The following is a 27948-nucleotide window of genomic DNA, read 5'->3' on the forward strand; positions in this document are numbered from 1 at the left end:
AAAGTTGGAGGAATCACACTACCTGATATCGAACTATATTGCAAGGCCATAATAATCAAAACAGCATGGTACTGGCATAAAAACAGACATATAGATCAATGGAACAGAATAGAGGGCCCAGAAATAAACCCACACCTTTAGGTATAGGTTGAGTAAAGAATGTACACTCCTGTAATTTGGCATGGCAAGAATGTGTATGTTTCTCCTGGGTCCACTGATGCTGTGTAGAAAGCGACATCCAGGTTTGACACCCAAGGGGAAAGAAATTCTAGCAGCAAGAGGCTGGATATACTTCTGAAAGGGGGAACTGAGAGAGACTGAAAGAGAGAGAGCTGCAGGCTAGGCTGATCTACCATGTCAAAGAACTGTGCAGGGCACAGCCTGCCTCAGTTTCTAGAACTCTTGTGCCCATTAATGCGTGACCATTTAGATGCAACATGGATAGTACTTATCCAGCAAAGAAAAATGTATCCCTTTCTTCCAATTTCCCTTCCAGTCCCCACCCCACACCACACCAGAGAGAAAGGGCCTTGAAAAGAGAGGGAAATAATTGATTAAAAACAAACCCCACCTTCTGTCTTCAAAGTTCCTGAGTCACAGTTCAGTCAGAGAACACTTGCCTTGGAACTGAGATTGGATTTTAAACCAAACATACTTTTATTTTTTGTTAATCCTCACCCGAGGATATTTTTCCATTGATTTTTAGAGAGAGTGGAAGGGACAGAGGGAGACAGAGAGAGAGAGAGAGAAACATGGATGTGCGAGAGACACATCTATTGATTGCCTCCCACATGCATCCTGGCCAGGGACAGGAATCAAGCCTGCAACCCAGGTATGTGCCCTTTACTGGAATCGAACCAGGGACCCTTCAGTCTGCAGGCCAACACTCTAACTACTTAGCCACATCACCTAAGGCAAATGAGACACACTTTTAATAACCAAGAGTGTGGAGGAAAAGATTAAAGAATATATTCAAGATGTCTTTAAGGAATTTTCTACTCAATGCTGCTTAATCACCTAAGGATCTCATTAAAACAACATTTCCAACTCAGTGAATGTGGGATAGGGCCAGAGATTCTGCATTTCTAACAAGCTCCCGGGGGATGCTTCTGATTCCAGGACCACACTTTGACAGACAAGGCACTATAAAGTAAGGAAGGGAGCTTCAAAAGAGCACAGTTGGCAGCAAGGAAGAGAGAAAAAAAATACTGGGTTGGAACATATGAAATATCCATTTTTGTAGGTCAAAAACAGTTGAATATTGGCAACTAAAAAAAATCTTGTCCCGCTGGGGTGGGTCAGTGGTTGAGCATCAACATATGAACCAGGAGGTCACTGTTCGATTACTGGTCAGGGCACATTTCCTGGGTTTCAGGTTCAATCCCCAGTAGGGGGTGTGCAAGGGGCAGAGATCAATGATTCTCTCTCATCATTGATATTTCTACCTCTCCCTCTCCCTCTCCCTTCCTCTCTGAAATCAATACAAATATATTCTTTAAAAATCTTTTGTTTGTATCCCATCAAATAAAAAATTCATAAAATGGGAAACACAATTTTGGAATTAAATAATGCCTCTGCATTCTAACAACTACTTATTCCCTACTTAAATCAGAATATATAAATGAAGAATCATAAGGAAATAGTACTGACCTGTGTACACAGGCAGGAGTACTTGCCAGAAGTGTGTGTGTGTGTGTGTGTGTGTGTGTGTGCGCGCGCGCGCGCGCCTTTAAAAATGGCTGGGGCTGGAATTACAGCCAGCCACCTTTAAAAGGCTATAGTTTTAGGATTTTTACAAATGTTAAAGTCTTCATGAACTGTGATTGTGGATAAAAACTTACTGCCACCTGCTGGATTTGAGTTTTAAGAGTTAAAAGGTAAATATGCATCTTTTTATTCAGATATCTTAAATACTATTTATTAGTACGTTCTCTGTTCATTTTAATTTTAAAAAGAAAATAGATAAATATATACTTACTAGAAAAGGATTGCATTTAGGGGGACTTTCTCCATTTGATTTCAATTGAAGGGGAAAATAATATTCATATTTATATGCATTAGATGGCATTAAAGTTACATTTTAAGTTTATGATTATATGGCTTCTCCTTTCATTTCCACGATGCTTTTATTTTGAATAGAAATGTATCCATTTATTTGTCAAAGCGAACTTCAGGAGTTGGATCAGTATAGGTAATTATTTCTCTTATATGTGTGCAGAATGTTGAAATAAAGACCATCACATGCAACTCACAACTTTCCTTCACAATTTTCTTTCCCTTTATCCCAAGCTGTATATTTTCAAGAGCCCTTCTTTGCTATCTTAGAAGAAAGGTGTTTTCTTAATTCTTCCCAAAGTTAGACCATTTGATGTTACCCTACCTGCTGAAATGCATTATAATTACCTTACTCAAATCTCTGTTTCTTAGTGGTTAGAGCATCTACACACTGAAGGGTCACAGGTTCAATTCCCAGTTAAGTGCAAGTACTTGGGTTGCAGTTCAATCCCTATCCCTGTTCGAGGCCTGTGCAGAAGGCAACCAATTGATGTGTCTCTCTCACATCAATGTTTCTCTCTTTCTCCTCTCTCTCTCTCTCTCTCCTCCCTTCCTTCCACTATCTCTAAAAAATCAATGGGAAAAATATCCTCAGGTGAGGATTAACAAAAATAAAAAGTAAAAATAAATATAAATGGTGTTCATTATTAAACCAAATTAAAACATCCTGCAGGCCTTCTGCAGTATCCTAATATTATATGTTTTCTGTTGGTGATTTATTCTGGTATTACTATTAAAACATAGGTAAACTTCACAATATGTTTTTCTCCCTTCTCCTGATTTAGAAATTTGCATGTCATATAGTTCTAATGATTCTATAGTCTATTAATGACAGTATTTATTCATTTTATAACTTAATAATAGAAATATTAAAACAATAATAAGTGGATGTGTTTCTTATGTACTTTTCAGAATGTTTAAATTGCATTTTTATATTGAGTGGTTAATTTTTTTTAATAAGTGAGAAATTTCAAAGAAAAAGCGTATGGTCACAAATTTAAGTATTTACACGCAAGGCCCCTAAATAATAGACTTTAAAATTTATTACTATAAATTAAATAAAATTTCATTGTTCTCTTTCATCATTCTCATTCATAGGACTTGTAATATCATTTTTGTCCAAAGTGGTTCAGAAAAAGGATAAGCCAGAGAAAAATAATTTAAGGATTCAGTATACATTCTGGTTTTGTTAGAGGCAATTTCTGAAATACCTGAAAGTTTTTGAAGTGATGTCTAAGCTATAATTCTAACATGAAACTGACAATAAATCTATAAATTTTCTGATCTCTGATTATAAAGGCAGTGACAAATAAAGCATTCAGTACATAAACACTTTAAAGCTATTTATTAACTATTTCCCTCTACTTGGTATCGTCATCATCACTGTTTGAACTATCAGTGTCATCATAAATAGAAGTGTTTCTTATTGAAGATACCATCACATCTATAATGCCTTTTTTGGGGTTTTCTTCCAAATCAGTCTGTATTGCTCCAACTTCTGCTAACTTCCATTCAAGTTCTGCAATAATAACCCATCATTAAATTAGATTAAAATCTTAGAAAAATGAAAAGAATTTCTCATCTATATGAAAAGAGTTGATTCTAATAAAATTAATGTGAAAAGGGTATATTTTTACTGCAAAATACATATTTTAATTCAAAATGAATTGACAGTAATGCACCATAAATTCTTATTTTGACACTCACCAAAATAGTCACCTGAAAAACCCATTTTTTTGTGACAAAGTACAGAAGGCTTGGTCACATTTAAATCACTGAGAACTAGAGAGAAATACTATTGGAAAGGGTATATTTAGAACCAGATGACAATGAAAGCACTAAAATATCAAAATATGCATTGGATAGAGCAAAATTATACTTAAAGGGGGAAATTTTGGTTAAAATTTTTATTTTAAAATGATTGAAAATAAGTTGTTTGAAAGTTCAAATCAAGAAGCTAAAAAAAAGAACAATAAAGTAAACCCAAGAAAATCAGAAAGAGGGATATACAGAAAGAAAACACTCAACAAAGTAGGAAAACAAAGTAAGTAGAGGTGACCAACAAAATAAAAAGCTGGTGGCTTGAAAAGTCTAATAGACACACCTCACACAACAATGGTGATAAGAAAAGGGGGGGAAAAACCAATAATACCAAGAATTGACCTTGGACATAACCAAAGTAAAGATTTTAAAGCTCTGAGACTACTTATGAAAACACTAATGCCAATATATTTGAAAACTTTAATGAGAAAATTTCAACAAAAAATATGAAATACCAAAATATATCCAAGAGAAAAACTGAAAAGAATTGACTTGATAACCCCAAATTCCCCCATTCCCACAAATTCACCATTTTGTAAATTTTATTCCTAAGCACTGAGTAGATGAACAGAATATGAGGAAAATTACAAAATATATTACATTACAATATATAATATATACATATTATGTTTATGAGGAAAACTATAAAAGGCCTAAATAAGTGACAAGAGAGATCTCATTCGTGGATAGAAATATCCACTGTAATTAGGATATGAAGTCTCTAACAATTACTCTAATAAATAATCAACAGGATTTTTCACAGAACTTGACTGATTCTAACATTTATATGAAATTTTGAAAAAGACTTGGCCTACTAGAGACAACTAGATTGTTATAAAGCTATAGTTATAAAGCTAAGACCATACTACATTGATTCAGAGATAAGCAAATAGTAGAGATGTCAGAAACAAACTAAAGTATTTTTGAACCATAAAAAATAATATAGGAAACATTTAAAATCAGTAGGGAAAATACCTCACACACATTAAGACGGCCACAATAAAAACAAACAAACAAACAAAAAAACAGAAAATAGCAAGTGTTGGTAAGAATGTGGGACACTGGAATTCTTATACATTGTTGGTGGGAGTATAAAATGGTGCAGTTAGTATGGAAAACAGTATGCTGTTGGTCAAAAAATTGTAACAGAATTACCATATGACTCAGCAATTCTACTTCCAAGTATATACCCAAAAGAATTGAAAACAGGGACTAAAACTGATTATTTGTACGTGTTCATAGCAGCATCATTCTCAATAACCAAAAGATAAAGGCAACTCAAGTGTCCATCAACAGATAAATGGGTAAGCAAAATATGGCATAAAAATACAACGGAGTATTATGCAGCTTTAAATAGGAAGGAAATTCTGATACATGCTACAACATGGATGAACTTTGAGGACATTATGCTATGTGAAATAAGTTAATCACAAAGGAACAAATACTGTATGATGTACTTATACAATGTACTGAGAGTAGTCAAATTCAGAGTCAGGAAGTAGAATGGTAGTGGCCAGGGGCTACAGGGAGAGGGGAGTGGGGAGTTATTGTTTAATTGGTATAGAGTTTCAGTTATGAAAGATCAAAGTATTCTAGAGATGGATAATGGTGGTGGTAGCACAATAATGTGAATGCACACAATGCCACTGAACTCTATACTTGAAAATGGTTAAATAACTTATTTATTTACAAAATAAAGTCCTGGATATATAATGTATATCATGGTAACTGTAGTTAATAGTACTGCATTATGTATTTAAAGATGTTTAAGATGGTAAATTTCATATTATGCATATTTTATGACAATTTAAAAATATTTTTATTGATTTCAGAGAGGAAGGGAGAGGGAGAAAGAGATAGAAACATCAAAGATGAAAGAGAATCATTGATTGGCTGCCTCCTGCATATCCCCTACTGGGGATCAAGCCTGCAACCCAGGCATGTGCCCTTGACTGGAATCGAACCAGGGACGATTCAGTCAGCAGGCTGACGATCCACTGAGTCAAACCAGCTAGGGCTAAAAATATTTTTAATATACTAGTAAAAAAGCCTGGACCAGATAACATATTATTCATGATAGTGATTGTCTCTAGGGAGGAAAGGAGGGAATGGTCCTAGGAATGGAAATATAGGTAATTTCAACTATATCTGTAAAGTTTATTTCAGCAATTTAACAAAATAGCTGAAGCAAACACGAACAAACGTTCACATTTGTTATTTTTGGTAATTACATGAATGAGTGCTATATTATTGTTTTTCCTATTATTTTTTTAAAAAATATTAAATAAAGGAATAAGGTTCAAGCTGAAAAAAACAGGGTGATAAAACAAAGAGGGCCCTAGAGACTAGGAGAAGGAAAGGGGGTAATTCAGGAACAATTAAGGTATTGGAGGCCTCAGTAAGGCCAAAAACAGTTTTAAGGGAACTAAAGAGTGGATAAACTAGCTGTTAAAAACAATTATTCACAATGGCTTTAACACAATGGTAAGAGAAAAAGATTTGTATAATATGAAATTAATGCAGTTCCAAGTAATGACTTGATGAAGGATATGGCCTCAGAACTAAGTCAGGAAGTAAAAATCATTAAGGAAGGTAGAAATATCAAGTCCTGTGTTATGTACTATGAAAAAGAAAATAATAGGATATATGGTCCTTGTACTTATTAGGGAGACAAAATTCAAATGGAATTAATTAACCAACAAAATCAGATAGTATGTGGATAAGTGAAAAGTGAGTTGTATAGAGAATATATGCTATAGAAATTCAATAGAGAACAGGAAGACAGATTATGAATTGGTCCAAAATCATATCATGGGATAAATGGAAAACTAGGAGGACCCACGAGGGAATAGGATTTGGAAGCAAGAATAAAGAGTAGGTTATTTGGGGCACAGGGAAAGAGTATGAAATGAAGTCTAAAGGAACAAATGAGTGTGTCTGGGGTAGTGGTTGAAGTCCAGCCTGGCTGCACAGAAACTGGAAAGCATTGAGAAATACAGTTAGATAAGTGGGCTGAAATTCTCAGGCAGAAGATTCCGAATTTTTAACTTATTTGAGACAAGGAACCAATAAGGACTTAAAGAATTGGGTGTTATGATAAGAATATTATTATAGGAAATTAATCTAGAGGAATACAAGCAGAGACTGGAAGAAAAGGAAAGCAATCTTATGGAAATAAACTTTCACGATATTTGTTAATTTAGTGAAGTTTCACTTCTTTTTTTTAAACAAATTTTAAAAATAATATAATTACCTTCTAGCTTGAGATTTAGTCCTCCACATTCTATAATTCCAATGAATTTGCCTTCTATCTGACCGTTTTTATAAACAAAAATTGTTGGTAAACAAGTATCATGGTAGTGTTGAATACAGCTATTCACGATGGCTTTAGTAAATTTAGTTTCTGGAAACTTTCTTGCTAGAAGACGAAGATGCTGATTAACCAACAAACACATTGGTATGCTAAAAAGAAAAACAGTACATACATGATCTTTAAAAAACAAACTACTCATCTCAGTCTAATAAAATAAGTGAAACATCTCCATAACAAAAATATATCTTTAGATATTCTTTTAATAAGCCCATATCAGTATTGTCCTCTATTGTTACCTTCAGTCCTCTGATTTTCATTACAAACACCAAACAGCCTGGGAATAAAGCTAGCTACCATGGGAATTTGATGCCTAACTAAGGCTAACCACATCTGACTTAGCATCAGTTTAATCAAGCCAGTTCCTACTTTATATGACACTAGAGGCCCAGTGCACAGATTCATGCATCAGTGGGGTCCCTCAGCCTGGCCTGTGCCCTCTCACAATCTGGGACCCTTCAGGGGATGACGGACTGCCGGTTTCAGCTTGATTCCTGCAGGGATGTAGTAGTGCATGAAGTGGCAGGTGGCTGGGGAGGAGCCCGAGCTCGGGCCAGGCGCCATGCAGCTGGCCCCACTGCGCCTGCCACAGCTGCTTGGTAGTGCTGTCATGGAGGTGGGAAAGGCTTGTGTCACTGCAGCTGTGCTTGCCAGCTGTGAGCCTGGCATCCGTCAGTCAGCTGAGCAGTGCTCCCGCTGTGGGAGCACACTGACCACCAGGAGGCAGCTCCTGCGTTGAGAGTCTGCCCCCTGGTGGCCAGTGCACGTCATAGCAACCGGTCAACCTGTGGTTTGGTCGTTTGGTTGCTTAGGCTTTTATATATATAGATAAGAGAGAGAGAAAAAATGACACTTCTAGGGAACCCATGGCAGTTCAGAATTGAAACAAAGGAATTCCAACTCTTATCACCATCAAAGGTTTATTTTCACATGAGATTATCAAATCCAAAACTCCTTATCTCCAACTTCCTTGTTTTTCTTGACTCTAACAAACATCACCCACACTTTTCCTTGACATCCCACTCCATACCACATTCTGTTCTCCTTAATCCAGAACTATTCCTCATTAGAAATTTAAAATTGATTGGAAGTGTAACCAAATCCTGTGATTTTTCCTGCTTTATCACTTATCTTCCATTACCTCCATTTTTCCCTTTTCTCCCAGTCTATCATTCACTCACAGCTTTATTAAAATGTTTCAAAGCTAGTCCTCTATTCATCCCATACTTCTTGCATTTCCTATGGGACTTTTCTCTGTTATTCTGCTTCCCTCCTTTCCTGTTTTCTCAATCTTTCCTTCTCCACTTTACATAAACACATTCAAGTCAGTAAATTTTTTAAAATTCCCTTACAACTCTCTGTCCCCTTCTAATAACTACTCTCTCTCCTTCTGTTCACAGCCCAGATGAAAAAGAAAATAAAAATCTATATGTTCTGTTCACTTCCATTCTTGAAAGGCCCTCTTATTTTGGCTCCTGGGAAAATACTTTCTATTGATTTCCTTTTTATTTCTTTGACTACCTTCTCCTATCTATGCCTCAAACATACATGTTCCTTGGGATTGTGTTCTGAACCCTCTTATCAGTTCAGACACACTCTGGGCAATCTTATCCATTTTGACATATACAGTTAATGAACTTCATTTCCCCTCCTCTCTTAACAGCTAAAACAAAAATCTAATCTTTCTCCTCTATTTTCTTTTAATAAACCTAAATTTGCTAGAAGTGTAGCTTTCCTTTTTGTCTTTGTACTCATTTCCCCATCATTCATATGGATTATATTTGAAATAGTGTATGAGAAGAAAAAGATTAGTGTAAACTGTGTTGATCAGGGAAAGCTCCTTTGAACAGACAAAATTAGTTTTTCTCTTGGACTCCCTTTGTATGTCTTTTCAAAAAATATTTTTAAAAATAATATTCAATGTTTAATTAGCCTCTTTCATGATATCATAGAAGCATCCTATTTCCCTTTAGTATTTTCAACTCCTAAAACCTGTCACACCCATAGTCTAAGCTCACTTACTGAGTGACTTATGCCAGGGCATGCTGCATGCTCCAGGCAGATGAAGACCCTTCTAGACTTTTGTGTGTTCTTCCTGTTTGTGGGACAAGAAAAATCATTGTAGTTCTTGTGAAAATCAAATGCATGCTTTAAGAAAACTTGATAAAAGTTACTAAGAAAAAAATGATGGTTAGATGTGGGCCAGACAAATGTAAATAATCAGAGAAAAATACAGATTTCTGCACTCAAATTGCTTTGCATGTATTTGAGTTCTTGTTCCATTTAAACAAATCCTGATAATGGAAATCAATGAAAATGCACTAAGTTCTAAGTGAAATAAGCCAGTCAGAGAAAGATAAATATCACATGATCTCACTCATTTATGGAATATAATGAACAACATAGACTGATGAACAAAAACAGATCCAGAAACAGAGAAGCATTGATAAGACTGCCAAACCTCAGAGGGAAGGTAGGGGAGGGTGGGGGTAAGGGGGAGAGATCAACCAAAGGACTTGTATGCATGCATATAAGCATAACCAATGGACACAGACAACAGGGGGGTGAGGGCATGAGTGGGGGGTTGGGGGGAAAAGGGGGGGGATAAGGACACATATGTAATACCTTAATAAAGAAATTAAAAAATAATAATAAATAAATAAAAATTATTTTTAAGTGTAAAAAAATGCACTAAGTTCTAATCAACATCTGGGAGAGGAATTTTATATATTATTCTCAATATATTTTTACTAAACTTGTTTCACAAATTTCAACAAAGTGGGTGCAGAAAAAAATGTATGTCAACATTATAAAGGCAATATATGACAAGCCCACAGCTAACATCCTACTCAATGGTGAAAAGCCTCTCCTGTAAGATCAGGAATAAGACAAGGATGCCCACTCTCACCACTTTTAATCAACAGAGTATGAGAAGTCCCAACCAGAGCAACTAGGCAAGAAAAAGAAATGGAGGGCAACCAAAATGGAAAGAAAAAATAGAAGTGTCACTACTTGCAGGTGATATATGTAGAAAACCCAAAAGACTCCATCAAAAAAAAACTATTAGAACTAAAAAAGAAATTCAGTAAAGTTGAAGGATACAAAATCAATATATAAAAATCTGTTGCATTTCTGTACACTAACAAACTATCAGAAAGATAAAGAAAACAATCCCTTATACAACTGCATTAAAAAAAATAACTAGAAATAAGTTTAACCAATGAGAAGAAAGACCTATGTATTGAAAACTACATTAATGAAGGAAATTGAAGAAAAGAGCAAATAAATGGAAAGATATTCCATGCTAATGGATTGGGAAAATCAATTTTGTTAACATGTCCATACTACCCAAAGCAATATACAGATTCAGTGCAATCCCTATCAAATTCCAATGACATTTTTCAAAAAAATAGGACAAATAATCCTAAATTTGTATAGAACCACAAAAAATACCTGAATAGCCAAAGCAATCTTGAGAAAGAACAAAGAAAGAGGCATCACACTCCCTGATTTAAAACTATACCACAGAGCTATAGTAATTAAAATAATGTGGTATTGGCATAAAAACAGATACAGTGGAACAGAATAGAGAGCCCAGAATTAAACCCACACATATATGGTCTATTATTTTATGACAAAACAGCCAGCCAAGAATATACAATGGGAAAAGGACAATCTGTTCAATAAATAGTGCTGGGAAAACTGGACAGCCACATGCAAAAGAATGACATTTGACCACTATCTTACACCTTAGATAAAAATTAACTCAAAATGGATTAAAGACTTGAACATAGGACCTGAAACCATAGAACTCCTCGAGGCAAACATAGGCAGTAAGCTCTTTGACATAGGTCCTGGCAATTATTTTTTTAACCTGAAACCAGAAGCAAAAACAACAAAAACACAAATAAATAAATGGGACTACATTCTATTAAAAAGCAAAGCAAAAGAACCATCAACAAAATGAAAAGTCAATCGACTGAATAGGAGAAAATATTTTCAATTCATATATCTGATAAGGGGCTAATATCCAAAATATATAAAGAACTCATACAATTCAATAACAAAAAACAACAACAATCAAAAAAATGGGTCAAAGATCTAAATAGATATTTTCCCAAAGAAGACATACAGATGGCCAACAAGCACATGAAAAGATGTTCCACATCATTAGTTATCAGGGAAATGCAAATCAAAACCACAATGAGTAATCACTTCACCTGTCAGAATGACTGTTATAAAAAAGACAAGAAATAACAAGTGTTGGCAAGGATGTGGAGAAAAGGAAACCATGTTGGTAGGAATGTAATTTGATGCAGTCACTATGGAATACAGTATGGAGGTTCTTCATAAATTAGAAATAGAACTACCATATGATCCAGCAATTCCACTTCTGGGTTTTTAACTTGAGAAAATGAAAGCACAAGATTAAAAAAAAAATGTACCCCTATGTTCATTGCAGCATTATTTACAATAGCCAAGATATGGAAACAACCTAAGTGTCCATCAGTTCATGAATGAATAAAGAAACTGTGATATATATATATATATGCAATGTAACACTATTCAGCCATAAAAAAAGAATGAAATATTTCCATTTGCAACAACATGGACAAACCTTGAGGGCTTTATGCTATATGAAAGAAAGACAAATACCTTAAGATCTCTCTTAAATGTGGAATCTAAAAACAAAACAAAACAACAAAAAGCAGCTCACAGATACAAAAAACAGATTGGTGGTTGCCAGAGGTGGAGGATGGAGTTTGGGAGAAATGGGTGGAGGTCAAAAGGTTAAAAAATACGTCAAAGCAGAGAATTACACACACACAAAATCTTTATCTTCATCTGACATATACAAACATACATTCATTTACTAATCTTTATACTGGCCCATGGGCTGGTCATCGGAGTCCCCCTTAGCTTTTCTCATCTAAACTATACCATAATGCAGTGGTCAGCAAACTCATTAGTCAACAGAGCCAAATATCAACAGTACAACGATTGAAATTTCTTTTGAGAGCCAAATTTTTTAAACTTAAACTATATAAGTAGGTATATTGTTATTAACTTAATTAGGGTACTCCTAAGGCTTAGGAAGAGCCACACTCAAGGGGCCAAAAAGCCGCATGTGGCTCGGGAGCCGCAGTTTGCCAACCACGGCCATAATGTATTGTTTTCTTTATTTTCTTAGTCTTACACCCAGGCCAAAAATCTCCCTTTCGTCTACAGCATCTAATGTTGATTAGATTGATTCTACCTCCTTAGCTCATATCTAGCCTCTCCTCTCTTTCTCCTCTGCCTTACTCCTTTTCTTTCTTATCTGAGCTATGTCAGATTACCCTAAATGGTCTGTTTCCAGGCTTAGTTCTTCAAATTCATCCTTGACCCTGGCTGACAAAGGGAGCTCAGTATGAAAATCTCATCGTGTAACAACTGCCCTTCCCTCAAGCTTAAAATCCTTCAACAGCTCTCACTGCCTTCATGATAAAGTCTGGGCTCCTCAGTGTAGCGTTCAAGGTTCTCCATGTTCTGGCTTCTGCCTATCTCTCCAGCATTACTCTCTGCCCGCTATCATATTACTTAAAGCACTCCAAAGCAAGATGATGTCTCTTATTTATGTACCTTTGTTCAAGCTGTACACTCCACCTAAAATATCCAATTCAGCCTGTCTACTTCCTCCACCTCTGTAAACTTGGGGGATTTTTTCTTATTTTTTGAGGACAGCACCAGGGTAGAACTTAACTACTCCCTGTTTAGTGCCCTCACTCTATAGAACTCAACCAAAGCACACAAAAGACTTTATTACTACATTTAATTGTCTCTTCTCTAGAGTACTGAAATTTCTTTAATGGCAGAGATAGATGCCTTATATATACCTTTGCATCTCTAACACCTACAAAATCTTCAGAAATACTCTTAAGGTAATTGATGTTATATATCAATTTATGGAGCAAGAAGGTAACAAGTTAAGTGACTATATGTTTCATTTACACTTCAGAATTCTTTTGATAATTCTAACCTGCTATAAATGTAGACACTGCTTTATTTTAGTAAGTGGCCTACTAAAAGTAACATTAGAAATGCATGTACTGCCTAACTTAAATATTAATTTTCCAAACAAAACTGCCATAAATTGACTTTATAAGTTTCACTCTTCCTCAAATAGGTGAACTTAATTCACTAATATCAAGTTTAGGTTACTTTTATCATTACTATCAGAATGAGAGCTGAGTCAGTGGTATAATAAACCTTAGGAAGTGAGTGGTGTGAATGGCAGAAGGCAGGCGGGCACTGGTGGTGGCAGTGACGAGTATGGAATTAAGAGAGAATGGCATAACAGACTGTGGTGCAAGGAGACAGTAGCTCCTTGAAGACAGTTATGACAGCAAGTGGTAGGGGAACAAATGTGGATTTGGTGCTTGGGGGCCAGAATTAAACTCCGTGAGAATTATAAAATATCAAGGAGACCTCTAACATCAGAAAACAAGTTAAGAGCATAGTTAATGATAATTGCGAAGAGTGGGGAAAGTCCACTCTTCGCAATTATCATTATGCCAGGCTGATGAGACAGGGGGACATATGGATTATACTTAGTACAACTAGGTACTCTAAAACTAACTAGGTATGCGAGATTCAACATATGCAGTTAGGTATAAGAATAATACAGAAGTTCCTCCTCCTACCTCGCCAAAGTCAGAATTTGGACACAGATGTAAGATTTCATAAAATCAGAAGCAAAGCTAATTTTAAGCTGAGCCACTAGGGTCAGTGGCCCAGGGTTAGTTAGATCCCTCTAAGGTACTCTGTGTAGGCTGAATCTTCACTTGGATAAGGAATGGGCCCAGTTCTAGAAATTTAGTGGCAAAGAAGTATTAAAATGATAAAACTTAGGAACCTAGTTAAAAAACAAACTCTTACCCTCCTAGAGTTACAAAAGGCAGCTAGAAATACAAGCTTAATAGTTATGCTTCATTTTATAATATTAAATTATAACTATTATAAAGAATATTATGCCCTAGCTGGTTTGGCTCAATGGCTAGAGCATCGGCCTGCGGACTGAAAGGTCCCAGGTTTGATTCCAGTGAAGGGCATGTACCTTGATTGCAGGCACATCCCCAGTAGGAGGTGTGCAGGAGGCAGCTGATCGATGTTTCTCTCTCATTAATGTTTCTAACTCTCTATCCCTCTCCCTTCTTCTCTGTAAAAAACCAATAAAATATATTAAAAAAAAGAAAACTAATATTTTATGTAACTTTATTATATTGCCCAAAAGAACTTCTGAGCTCACAGATACTTAAAGTATTATAAAAATGGATCCTTAGACTTTAAGTCCATCAAAGCACACAGCAGTTTGAAACCTGACACTAAAACTCATTCAACCTCTTCTATAAGTTTTTGAAAATTATTGGTCAAAACCAGTAATTTATCTAGAAATAACCATTAAAATAATTTTATACCAGGGTATGGTAATTCAGAACCAATATCTATTCTGCTTATCATAATGGGTTTCAGGAGAAACATTCGGTGTACCACTTCAGTATATAACATTTATGACACACAAATCTTAGTATTGTAAATGTTGCTATTTCATATACTTATTTGTAAAGGACCCACATCAGCAAATCTCCAAATTGGGTTATCCAGATAGTGGAATAGGATAAATGGGAAATGATTATTTTTAAACTATTAAAAAATTATTTACCAAGCATTTTAGTTACAGTAAAATTAATGTCTTCTTTTATGGGGTATGATTCCTATCAAAATTTGTCAGAGGAACTGGTGAGCTGGTAAACAGCAGGGCTCTAGCTTGCTCTGTATAGAATTTCTCTGAGGACCTGAAGAAAGAAGATATTTTTTATTCAGAGAATGAAATAAGGACAACAAGGGCTACTGCCACAGCCTCCGTTCCTGGATCGGGTTAGAGCCCAAGCAGAGAGAGGGCTTGGGACCTAACACTAGAGGTGCTGTTTCTATGAGAGATTTGTGAAACTGGGAGGTTGCAGCTCCTCTTTGGCACAGACTTGGGGAAAGTCCACTCTTCGCAATTATCATTATACCAGGCTGATGAGACAGGGGGACATATGGATTATACTTAGTACAACTAGGTACTCTAAAACTAACTAGGGGAACAGGGACATGCAAGGAAATTGTTCTGTTAAAAGAGACAAGGGATATGATATATTCAAATGCACTGCCTGAGCATTGATTGGATTCAATTAAAAAATGTATGTATTTATAAAAGACATTTTGAAGTCAGTTGGGAGAATTTGAGTAAGAGCTGTATATTAGACACTATTAAAAATGATTGTTAATTTTGTTAGGTGAGAAAATGGTATTATGGTGATATAGAAAAATGCCCTTATGTTTTGAAAATGCATGCTAAAGTACTTAAAAGTGTCATGGTGTGTGTAATTTACTTTTAAATCATTCTGTAAATACACGCAAATGATACAAATATGGCAAAATGTTAACTGTTGAATCTACCTGGCCAATATTTAGGGGCCTCATTTTATCCTTATATCTATTTTTCTATACGTTTGAAATTTTCCATATGTTTTATTTAAATTAACTGCTAAAGAATGCTTATTTTTCTAAAAAGTATGTCAAGTTTTTAAAATTAAACAAGAAAATATATTAAAATACCTAATTTAATTCCTACAGCCAATGACTCTATACATATATTCTTATTTTCTTTTGTGAGTAGTCTTTGTTATATGCTTTATAAACCCTAAAAACCAGTGATATGTTCTTAAAACATTAGTATATTAATATTTTACAAAAAGGTAATTACCTTGACCTGTATAGATGAATTATAACCCATACATCTTTGTCTGCATTTGTGACTTCATTCACATATTGATTTCCAGAAATTTCTATTAACTCCCCAAATTTTTGTTTTTTCTTAAGAGCTTTCCATTCCTGTAACCGCTTTTCTCTAATTAAAAAAATAAAATTACATAATAAAATTGTTATATTCTTAAGGTCATTCCCATCTACAGTAACAATTTAGGGTAATGAATGTAATGCTAGTACATATCAAACACTTAAAAAATTACAGAATAACTTTTAATGGTGTTATAATGCCAATTTATCTGTTTATATGGAAATCTGTGTTGTCATTAGTGTTGCAAGTAAGAAGTTAGCGACTGACTTCTAAATTTATTTTTATTTAAGTCTAGGTCTTAATCATAGCTATAGAGAGTTTATTTAGATACTGAACCAACAAATTCTCCTATACAGGTTAAATACTTGTATATAATAATCATAACAATGGCTAACATTTATGGAGTGCTTATTATGTTGCCAGGCACTATTTTAAGTGCATTACATTAGCTTAACCTTGCAAAAAACTGTGTAAAGTTAATATTATTTTTATCCCTATTTATGTGCTCTCAACTATCATGCTAAACTGACCTTCAGTCTAAAGCCTTTGTGAATATGTATAATTACTTGTTATAAAATTTATTACAGGTAGAGAAGTGATAAAGAAGAATGATGAGTTTGAACTCTACGGTGAGACTAGACTAGGTTTAAATACCAGTTCCTAGTTCCTAGCAGCATGAATTTGGGCAAGTTATTTGATTTCTCTAAGCTTTTTCAAGGAGAATAATACCAATACCTACTTGCATGGGGTTGTTGGGAATTGAATGAGATAATACAGGTAAATTTCTTAGGATGGTGCCTAGCACACAGTGAGCATTCCATGTTACCTGGTTATTCATCCACAGAGAGCCTTAAAGCTTTCTTAATCAATTCTCAAAATTTACATACTCTGACTCAGTTGTTGAATGCTCGGATTCATGAAGCAGATCTAAATGTTTTCTGATGTGCAAATGTCTTAAAAGTTACCGATTCTATATCCCTAAGTTATCTTGGGAATACTTTCTTCCCTTCTTTCTGTGTATTAACTGTATTTTCTTATTTTCTGTATTCTTGCCTTTGCTGATCCTGGACAGACTATCCCTCCCAGGTCTAACTAATTATGAAAGATAGCAACCTCCTGCTGGAGAGCAAATTCCTCAGATGCAAACCGACCAGTCCAGAGCCCAACCTCTCAATCACCTCTTTTATTAAACTGCGCCACTAACCCTCTGCCCTAATTATCCCTGGGCCAGATACCAGACAACTAGAGACAGCCACTGTAGCCCACAGCCTGCCAAAATGATTCAAACTAGCCAATCCTAAATCTGCTTACCCTGCTTAGCTTGTCTTTCCCACGGAAACCACAATGAAGGCTGGTGTCCATGTCATCCCTTCACTCCTGCCTCTCAACCAACTCCAGTGCTTCCCTGTGTGGCCTAGGATTGTGGTGCATGCCCCCTGTTCTTGAGAACTCTGAGTAAAAAACTCTTTTCAATGTCAATTATCTCCTGATCTGTTGGCTTCACTCGACATGAATAGATACAAAATCCTGGGTATATTTTAAAACACTCTGTCCTTATTTTACTAATTAGAAACATGTTAGGTGAAACAACTCTACGTAACAAGTAATCCAAGCAAAACGAAGCCTAGAGGAGAATGCCAAGAATAATGACCCACATCTAGGGAGGGCCCCTCTCACAATTTGAAGGACTTCAAACTGAAGTCCTTCCATTTTCCCTCTATTGACCCAGATATTCAGAGTTTAGTTCCTCCAAAGATCTTCTGGGAGCTGATTTTTTGGCACTGAGTATTTAATATCAAATTCCTCAATTTGATCTCACTGGCTCAATATCTTTCAAAATTTTCAAAAAGTTTGTGTTCCCTACTTAATGGTGCAACTACCAACTATATCTCTTTCTCCTCCCCTCTTCCACCTCTCTTCCTCATTGTTCTTTGCTCTGTCAATGGAATTAGTCAGGGAGAGACAGGAAGACCTGGGTTAGCTTTGCCATCAGGAAGTGATTTAATGCTCAGTAGCCTGCATTTTACACCCAACAATCATATCAGGTGGGACTCAGTTGAAGAAAGTCCTAGCTATTTTAAGCAGCAAGAAGCTTAATCTGTGAAATTAAGTGATTTACAAACTCAATGGAAAGGAGGGGGTTCTAAACTGGGCTATCAAAATGACTCCCTGAGCAACATTGCAAAATTGGTCTGCCAAGGGAACAGGTTTCTCTGCTACAATCCAGGAACTTGGGAAATTGAAACTACTGTTCCAATTGTGCCCTAGAACCCAATTCCTCTGGGGATCAGAAAACGGCTGTAACAACTGCTCTCTCTAGGAACCTATCTCCTTAGCAGTTACTGGGAGAAAATGACAAAAGACACATCTGACAAAGGACTGTTGTCCTTAAATATGAAAACTCTAAAAATGCAACAATAAGAAAACAATCTGACTTAAAAATAGGCCAAAGGCCTGATAGACACTTCACCGAAGAAGATTCAGAGATGACAAATAAGCCTATGAAAGGGTGCTCCACATCTATGTCTTCAGGAAAATGCAAATAAATCAAGAAACCACTACACACCAAAGAGGATGGCCAAAATCTGGAACACTGACACCACCGAATGCCAGAGAGGATGTGAAGCAGCAGGAACTCTCATTCACTGGTGGTAGGAATGCAAAATGGTACAGCTTTTGGAAGACAGCTTGAATGGGCCGCACTTTCCCATTTCTTTGTGATTCTCTTGTTGAAACTGAGCATTTGATTCATATAATGTGATAACTCTGGAAATCAGATTCTCCTCCTTTCCCATGGTTTGTTTTATTATTATTGTCAGGTGTCTCTAGCCAGGGATCAGCCTGAGATGAAACCATAACATCTTCTGTGAGCCTTCATCTTTTCCAAGGCATTTAAATTCCCCCATATATATGGTTGTTTTTTAATGTCCATAAAAAATAGAGGTGGCTCCCTTAAGTGCTCTGGAATCCCCCTGAGCCAATGGGGTTGACACAGTGATACCCAAACTCTGTGCCTGTACCTCTGCATTCAGAAGCAGCACTCCACAATCAGAACACAAAGTCCTTATTGCTCACCCTGCTCCAGCAAGCTTTACCAGAAATAAAGGTTGCTGTCCAAACAGGAGCCTGCCATGGAACTAGAGGGTGAGAGATGGATAGCTATCACCAACTAAGGACTGAAGTCAGCCACTACTAACTGCAATTTACCAGCCAAGTTTTATCCTGGAAGCTGCAAGTGTCCACATAGACTCCAGAGTTCCAAAGCTGTCACTTCAGACATTTTCAGCCAATGTAATTGTTGTCTAGGTAAACAGATGGCTTTCTGGAGTTTTCTATTCTGCCCTCTTTCCTGACATCAACTTGATCAGTTTTTTGAAAGTTCCTCAAATTTTGGTTTCTGGTGTATTCTTATTAGATTGAGATGATTAATTATTAAAAAGGACACCACAGAGGTGGTGTGTCATCTTCAGCACATCATATCAAGTTACTTAATGTCAATATGTATTATTGATAATTTTAACCTTGATCATTTCCCAAAGATGGAATCTGCCAAAACTCTACATTATAAACTTACTATTTCCTTATAGTTACTAAATATTTGGAGGGGGAGATACTTTGAGATTATGCAAATATCATGCTTCTACTTAAAATTTCATCCACTCGTTTTAGTATCTATCAGCAGATCTTGCTCATCAAGAATTATTGCTATGGTGCTATAATGATGATTTTTCTATTTTCCTCATTCCATATACACTTATTAATTGGAATTCTTTAGTGAGGGAGAAGTGTTATTTCTTTTGAATTTGTTCATGTATTCAGTTAATTACTTATATCATTATGGACTCATGGATATTTATTTTATTATTTATTTTATAATCTAATATTTTATCTTTTTGTTGTTCAAGTTGTTGCAACTCTGGTCATTGAGAGATCTTTTAGTTTGGCTTCTACGCCTTAAAGTTTTTTGTTTTTTTTTAGCACTTCTTTACTTGCTGGAACCATATGATGCTCAAGACGTGTACTGTACTTTCACAACTCACAATGTGGAATAAAGCAGTTTTCCAAGGAACACTAGTTCAATTTTTATGAGTGCCAGGTATATTCATTGTGACTTGACATTGCTGCTTCTAACACAATTTACTGTTTTTTGTTTTTTTTTTTGCTTTTGTTTTTGTTTTTTAATGTTAAGACAACCTTGCATTCCTAGGACTACTTCTCCAAAGTTTATTATTTTTTTAAAAAAATTGCTAGACTTAATTTGTAAATATTTTGTTTAAATTTTTGTGCCTGCATTCATAAGTGATATCTTCCTCTGGCATAACATTTTTATAATCTCTTTGTCCGTTTTTAGAATCAAGATAAGTTGGGTAATGTATGCACCTACTCTAATTTCTGAGAGAATTCATGACTGGCAATTAATTACTAAATTATAGAAACCATTGACAGGCATCATGAAAGAAGGAACTTCATAGCCCTCTATTTATTGGCTGCTTATTGATATTTTCCACTTTACTCATATATCACTTGATGAAGTCCTATGGTACATTATTGGATAGTTTTTAATTCAAGCAAAGGCAAAAAAATTTCAGGAAAAATTCTACTTTATATGTTAGTTTTAAAATCTTAAAAATTAGTTTTGTATTTTTTTAATCTATTCTGTAGACAAAATAGGACTTTATCTTAGTTTCATTTTTACAATTCTTCATTCCAAAACTCGTAAATTACCCCAATGAATCACTGTACCTATATGTTTCAATAGCTCTCATATCTTCATCATCAAATTCATCTTCAGCCTCCTTCAACTGTGCAAGAGTCATCTTTTCATATGGTTTAACTAAAACAATATAAATTGTAAGCAGTTGAATTGTTTAAATATTAATTTTACTTTATAGTCACATGTCTAGAAAAAAGATATATTAGATAAGTGAAGATCAAGACTATCTTTAATGTTGCAGTGTTTGCAATATATAAAGCTATTTTGTGGTTGACTGCTTTATTTTGTTTAAGTATTACTACTCCCTCAGAGTTCACAGAACTACCAGGCTACATTTAAAAGTAGATGTAAAGCCCTAACTGGTTTGGCTCAGTAGATAGAGCGTCGGCCTGCAGACTCAAGGGTCCCAGGTTCGATTCCGGTCAAGGGCATGTATCTTGGTTGTGGGCACATCCCCAGTAGGGTGTGTGCAGGAGGCAGCTGATTGATATTTCTCTCTCATCGATGCTTCTAACTCTCTGTCCCTCTCCCTTCTTCTCTGTAAAAAAAATCAATAAAATATATTTAAAAAATAAAAGTAGATGTAAAAATAAATTAGACCTCAGAAATTTAGATTTTCCCATGTTCCAGGAAATCTTGACAAATAATATATACTATATAGAATAATCAAAATATAAGGTAATCACATGGTAAAAAATTATGATCTAGAGAAAAAAAAGCTCACTAGGTTAGATACCAGGACATTTCAGCTCTGTCATTAACTGGCATGTGAATTTTTAACACATGAATTAAGAATTTTAGGTATCAGCAAAAGTATGGTGGGACATACTAAATGATTTCTAATGTCCTCTCTTCCTTGAAATTCATGAAATACACTATCAGTAACATAACTGTATTACCCCCTTCATCCAGCCCACCAAATGCACAACTATACCCATTGCTTCTTTCTGTAAACGTAAAACCATTTCTTCAATTTCATCTTTTGGCTCTTCTTTTGGAGGAAGAATGCCAAAATCTCTTAAAATTTCATTCCATTCTGTATCTTCATTTGGATCCTATATAAAAATAGAAAACCTATTAACATAGTTGTGTATTTTATTATGTGTAAAATTAATATGTAGCATTTCCAACTATGCCCTGAATTCTACAGGTAAACATATAACCAGTTTCAAAGACTAAACCAAAGCGGCCTCCTTTTTCCCATTTCCCAGAACTAATGGAACTACACAGTTTGATAAACAGGACACATTCTCTACCCTCAAAATTACACTGAGGTGTTTAATAAAAACAAATAATAATTTAGAACATGTCAAATATTAATGAAGTAAATTCAAAAAGTGAAGGAATATTCTCTGGTGAATATAGTAGACAAAACCAATTCACACCATGAACAAATACTGTTTTGTTGCTATTTCCACAAACACATTCAAGACCTCCCGGTGAACTCGCTTCTCTTGTCAGCTATACAGTTTCTTAGGACCCATATTCCCTGGTTAAATTTTAGAAGAGGCCAGGAATCTTTTTATAGTTCCATTTCTGTCTAATCACAATTTCTTTCTATGAAAGTTAGCCTTTTTTTTCTTTATTACTTAAGATTTGATTTTTTTTCCCCCTGCTTTTCCGGAAGTTGTCAATCATATACTAACTATTGTTTCTCTAGTTTGCCATCCATTTTTTTTTTCTGATATTTCCAAAAGAAGGGAGTGAATACTGTGGCAAACAAAGTATAAGATCACCTGAATGAGCTCCACCTTCTGCTATTCACATCCCTGAATAATCTCCTCTCCTTGATGATGGGTGGGAACTGTGCCATGCTGTTACCCAATAGAATATGGCAAAAGTGAAGGAATGCCATTTCCGTGATTGAATTCCAGAGATTGTAACTTCTATCTTGCCAGCACTCGCTATCACTTGCTGGCTTTTTTTTTTTTAAATATATTTTATTGAGTTTTTACAGAGAGGAAAGGAGAGAGATAGAGAGTTAGAAACATCGATGAGAGAGAAACATCGACCAGCTGCCTCCTGCACACTCCCCACTGGGGATGTGCCCACAACCAAGGTACATGCCCTTGACCGGAATCGAACCTGGGACCTTTCAGTCCGCAGGCCGACGCTCTATCCACTGAGCCAAACCGGTTTCGGCCACTTGCTGGCTTTGATGAAGCAATTTGCCATTGCTGAACACTACTGTAGATTTTATAAACATTGTCCCACAAGCCCACTCCTCCTTCCTTCAAACAGGGTCAGAAATAGGACAATGAAGCTGCCAGTGCTGCTCCATGAACAGGGATGTGGGCTGGACTGATGGGAAATATTTAAGAGAAACTGGCTGGCTAAGGTTTAGATTACCATAATGGTGCCTGTCAGAAGGGAGTATATGATGCTTTGAGGAATCTATGTATATAACAAGCCAGCGACCATAATGCCGTAATGACTGGTTGCTATGATGCCCACTGTGGCCAGGGAACGGGTCTTATCAGGGGGTGGGGCCGGCCAGCCAACCTCCAGCGGCCCCCTCCCCTGGCTGGCCTGCCCATGATCGGACTCTCCCACTCCGATCAAGGGCGTGGCCAGCCGGCCAAATGCCCCCCCCACCCTTTTCCCTGCCAGCCCCACCCTCAATGGGCCTGCCCCACCACGGGTAGGCCCACAGACTCTGCCCCTGACTGGCCCCACCCTGATTGCACCCCACACCCCAATAGGGGGTGTGGCTGGCTGGCCAACCTCCTGCAGCCCCTCCCCCTGGCCAGCCCCACCCCGGATGGACCCCCACCATACTGATGGGCCCACAGCCCCTCCCCCTGGCTGCCCTGCCCCTGATCACCCCTGCCCACCCCATAGAGGGCAGGGCCAGCCAGCCCACCTCCCACAGTCCCTCCCCCAGGCCACTGGCCCCAATCGGCACCCCTCACCCCATTCGGGGGCAGGGCTGGCCAACCCACCACCCATAGCCCCTCTCCATGGCAAGCCCCACCCCCAATTGGCCCCCAACCCCAATTGGGGGCAGGGCCCGCCAGCCAACCACCCATGGCTCCTTCCCCCAGCCGGCCAGGCCCTGATCGGCCCGGACCTCACCCATGCATGAATTCATGCACTGGGCCTCTAGTAGTAGAAATAAGAAATCAAGGAGCATAAGGGATTGCGGTGGCAATGTGGCTTTGGCTATGCATGTTGGAGCAGAAGTCAGATTAATGAACTTTGTGGTATTCATTTTTTTAAAAAGAGGGTATTTAACATGGAAAGGATGTAGAACTGAAGACTCAATAGTTTGACTTTGGAAATTTGTTTTTGGTTCCATTGACCCTATCTGGCAAAAAAAAAAGGGGGCTCTCTCTAGCACTGAATTGATGGAACAAATGAAACGCATGGTTTGCATCAATACAATCTGAAAATATTTCCAACATATAGGAACAGGCTGGCTCCACACTACCACAGAAAGCTCGTACTAAAGTGGCAGCAGCACTTAATACTTACAATGGTTCCTGTGGACCTGTGTCCTTGTATAGGATTTTAGTTCCTCAACAAAGAATTACAGCAGTGTACTCTGAAGACCATCAAGCTAGATCTGAGAGGACTGTAGAACCCTCTGAATATGTAACCCTAGGGAGATAGGTTCCTCTATGCTGAAACAGGCCAGTAGTTGATTGGGATGTAAACTGCATACTCAAAATTGAGCTGCAGTGAGAGGAAATCTATTGCCAAGTTCCCAGATATTGTTCTCATCAGAAAAAAAAAAAATCCTCTTGAACCATCTCTTTCCATTTCTTACAGGGAATTCATCTCCGTTATAATCCTATGGGACCACCATCATTTATGCAGTCCATTGTTGACCCAAAAGGTCATTTTGCAGCACATGTCTATATTTGTCCTTTTGTTACTGGCTTCACTTCACATAATGTTTTCAAAGACCATCCATGTTGAAGCATGTATCAAAATTTCCTTCTGTTCTAGGGCTGAATAATATTCCATTGTGTGTTCACACCATAGATTGTTTTTCTAGTCATCCAATGATGAACATTTGGGCTGTTTCCACCTGGCTAATGTGAATAATGCTGCTATGATCTTATGCATAAAATATCTTTTTTAGTTCCTGCTTTCAATTCTTTTGAGAATATACCTAGGAGTCAGATTGCTGGTTCATATAATACTATGTATAATTTTTAAAGGAATGACCATTTTCCATAGCAGTTACACCATTTTACAATCCTACCAGCAATGCGCAAGGGTTCCAATTCCTTCATATTCTCACCAACACTTGTCATTTTCTGTTTTTAATAATAGTTTTTCGAATGGGTGTGGCCTCTCATGGTGGTTTTTATTTACATTTCTCTAATGATTAATGATATTGAGCATGTTTTATGTTTATATTAGCCATTGTATATCTTCTTTGGAGAGATGTCTATTCAAGTTCTTTGTCCATTTTATATTTTATTTTTTAAAATTTAAATTAAGACTTAATATTTTAGGGCAGTTTTAGGTTCACAGCAAAATTGAGGGAAAGGTACAGAGATTTCCCGTATACTTTCTGTCCCCACAAATGCATAGTTTCCCCTGTTATCAATATCTGCCACCAGAGTTTAAGCAAATTCTTCATTTAAAGCCAAAATAAAACAACAACAATTTTTTATTAGGACTTTATTTTGATAGAGATTACACTGAATTTGTAGATTGCTTTGGGAAGTTTTGACATCTTAACCATATTATGTCTTCCAATTTACAAAGGTGTGATGTTTTTCTAGTTGTCTTCTTTAATGTCTTTCTATGTGTTTTGTAGTGTTCGGTGTACAATTCTTTTGCTTTCTTGATTACATTTATTCCTAAGGATTTTATTCTTTTTGATGTGATCATACATGGAATCATTTTCTTAATTTCCTTTTGGGTTACTTACCTCAGTGTATGGAAATGTCTTCATACACTGGATAAAATGTACTTGCTAGAAACCTATAAGTAACACAAAAGGGCTATCCATTAAATTTATATGTAGTTTATGTTTAAAATATCCTAATAAATTAGGTGGTATATATGAATGCCAAAATTAAATATGAAAAATCACAGTAGTTTTAATTTGGAGAAGCAGGTGGGAAGAAACTGTTTCTCCAAGTCAGAAAGTGAGAATTTTACTCTAGTAAAGAAACAAGAGCACAGGCATCTGGTTAATAAGGGTCTTTAGACAGAGCGGAGCAGCCTCGGGACCTAAGGGATCAATGGAAGCCTAACAGAGCTTCTGTGACCGGGCAGGAGAAACTTCAGGGACACCTGGTCTTTTTCAGGAAAGATGCAACCAGTATTTTCGTTCCGATGGTTGTTTAAGGTAGCGGGGCAGAATACTTAAATTGAATTACACTTGGGCCAAAGCTGCTGGTCTATTTCTTAAGTCAGAAATCGTGCAGCGGTGAGATTTCCAAGATTTAAGTGTGAAACACAATCTCAACCAACCCCCAGCGACAAACCTTGGGGGTGGGGGGGTGGAGATGGTGCTCTCCTAGAGTTAATTTGGTTGTCTCTCAAATCTAGAGACTCACGCAAAATTTAGCTCTTACCAAAAGTAAACCTTAGTTAGACCCAGCCCCGGTGCGCCGCCCTCCCTTGGGCGCTCAGCCTCAAGCCCAGCTAGGAGCTCGGCCGGTGCCCCGGAGTGGCCCGCGGCTGCGACTCCGACCTGCATGACGTTCAGCCTCGACCTTCAGGTGACCGCGTCCTCAGACCCCTGGCGAGGGACTCCTGACTCGGACGCCTCCTCCGGGGGCTGGGGGCGAAGAGAGCCAGCAGCCGGGACAGCGGTTCCCACCGCCACCCCGAGCGGGAGGGGACCACGAGCGCTCCAGGGCACGTTGACTCCCGTGCCTCCAGCGCAGCTGTTGCCAGGCAACGCGGAGGCGGGGTCTAGGGGTGGTGCGGGCGCTGACGCACCCGGTGCTGGGGTATTTATCCCAAGCTGGGCCTTTCCTGTTCACCACGTGGTCCCGAGGGCTGGCATGCCTCCCACCCTTCTGCACACCGCCACCAAATCCATGCGTTGTTTCTGAGCCCTCCGACACCCTTCAATCCCTGAGTCATGTCTTCATGGAGTAATAATAAAATCCTGGGGAGAGAACCCTTCAGAGGAGAAGTTCTTAACTAAGAGCCCATAGTCCAGTGATGGCGAACCTTTTGAGCCCGGTGCGTCAGCATTTTGAAAAACCCAAACTTAACTCTGGTGCTGTGTCACATATAGAAATTTTTTGATATTTGCAACCATAGTAAAACAAAGACTTACATTTTTGAGACTTATTTTATATATTTAAATGACATTTAACAAAGAAAAATCAACCAAACAAATGAGTTCGCATGTCACCTCTGACACGCGTGTCATAGGTTCGCCATCACTGCCGGCATAGTCTGTTTGGATGGATTTTACAGGGTACCTAGTCCGCAAGCCTCAATTGTACACATAATTTTTGTTGTATGTGTACAATTTGGGGGGAGAGGGTGTGTGTGGAGTTAAGGACCAGAGCTTTCATCAGATTCCCAAATGACTCTTCACCCCCATCTTAAAAACGCAGGGCACTAGGAGACAGAAGGTCTGACTTTAGGTAGGAAACCTAGATAGTTGGGTTCCTTGGTGTTTAGGTTAAGAAAATGTTTAGTAGGAGCTGCCAGGATCACGGGATAAACATTTGATGTTACTGCCAAATAAGCTTATATACAAATGGTCACAGAGATATTCTGATAAGATTTGGAGAAAAGAAAAAAAGATGTTTTTAAGAACGCAATGTTAAACTGGGATAGTTTAACATCTGTAGTGCTCAATTAATACTTAATAAAAGTGCTATACTCCCTGTAGCCTATGTGTTTTGTGGTGTGTGTATATAAGATATTAATGTGTTAAATATAAAATATTTTAAAACATCTCACAATTTTTGTAACTATGTTTTGGTATTTCTTCTTCTTTATTTTAATATCATGTGAGCCCTAAAACATGTCAATGGCCTAAGTCTCCGGATTTCTGAGAGGCCCTGGGAACTGCTGGTTAAATTAGTGTTCCACTCCTTTTTTTAATTTTAATATATTTTTTATTGATTTCAAAGAGAGAGAGGGAGAGAGACATAGAAACATCAATGATGA

The 27948-nt window shown here is 37.1% G+C and overlaps 1 protein-coding gene across 1 annotated transcript; it reads right to left on the reverse strand.

Annotated features, from left to right (window-relative positions):
• Positions 1-3327: 3327 nt before the first annotated feature.
• PDCL2 (phosducin like 2) lies at positions 3328-25106 on the reverse strand. The gene is made up of 6 exons (XM_036318313.1): positions 25047-25106; positions 21779-21899; positions 20874-20964; positions 16038-16181; positions 7130-7338; positions 3328-3574 (listed from the first exon to the last, which is right to left on the reverse strand). The coding sequence occupies exons 1-6, from the start codon at positions 25104-25106 to the stop codon at positions 3417-3419; spliced, it is 783 nt and encodes a 260-aa protein (XP_036174206.1). The 3' UTR covers positions 3328-3416.
• Between the last annotated feature and the right edge of the window lie 2842 nt (positions 25107-27948).

This window comes from Myotis myotis, unplaced genomic scaffold (assembly GCF_014108235.1).
Source record: "Myotis myotis isolate mMyoMyo1 unplaced genomic scaffold, mMyoMyo1.p scaffold_m19_p_1, whole genome shotgun sequence".
NCBI classification, from domain to species: domain Eukaryota; kingdom Metazoa; phylum Chordata; class Mammalia; order Chiroptera; family Vespertilionidae; genus Myotis; species Myotis myotis.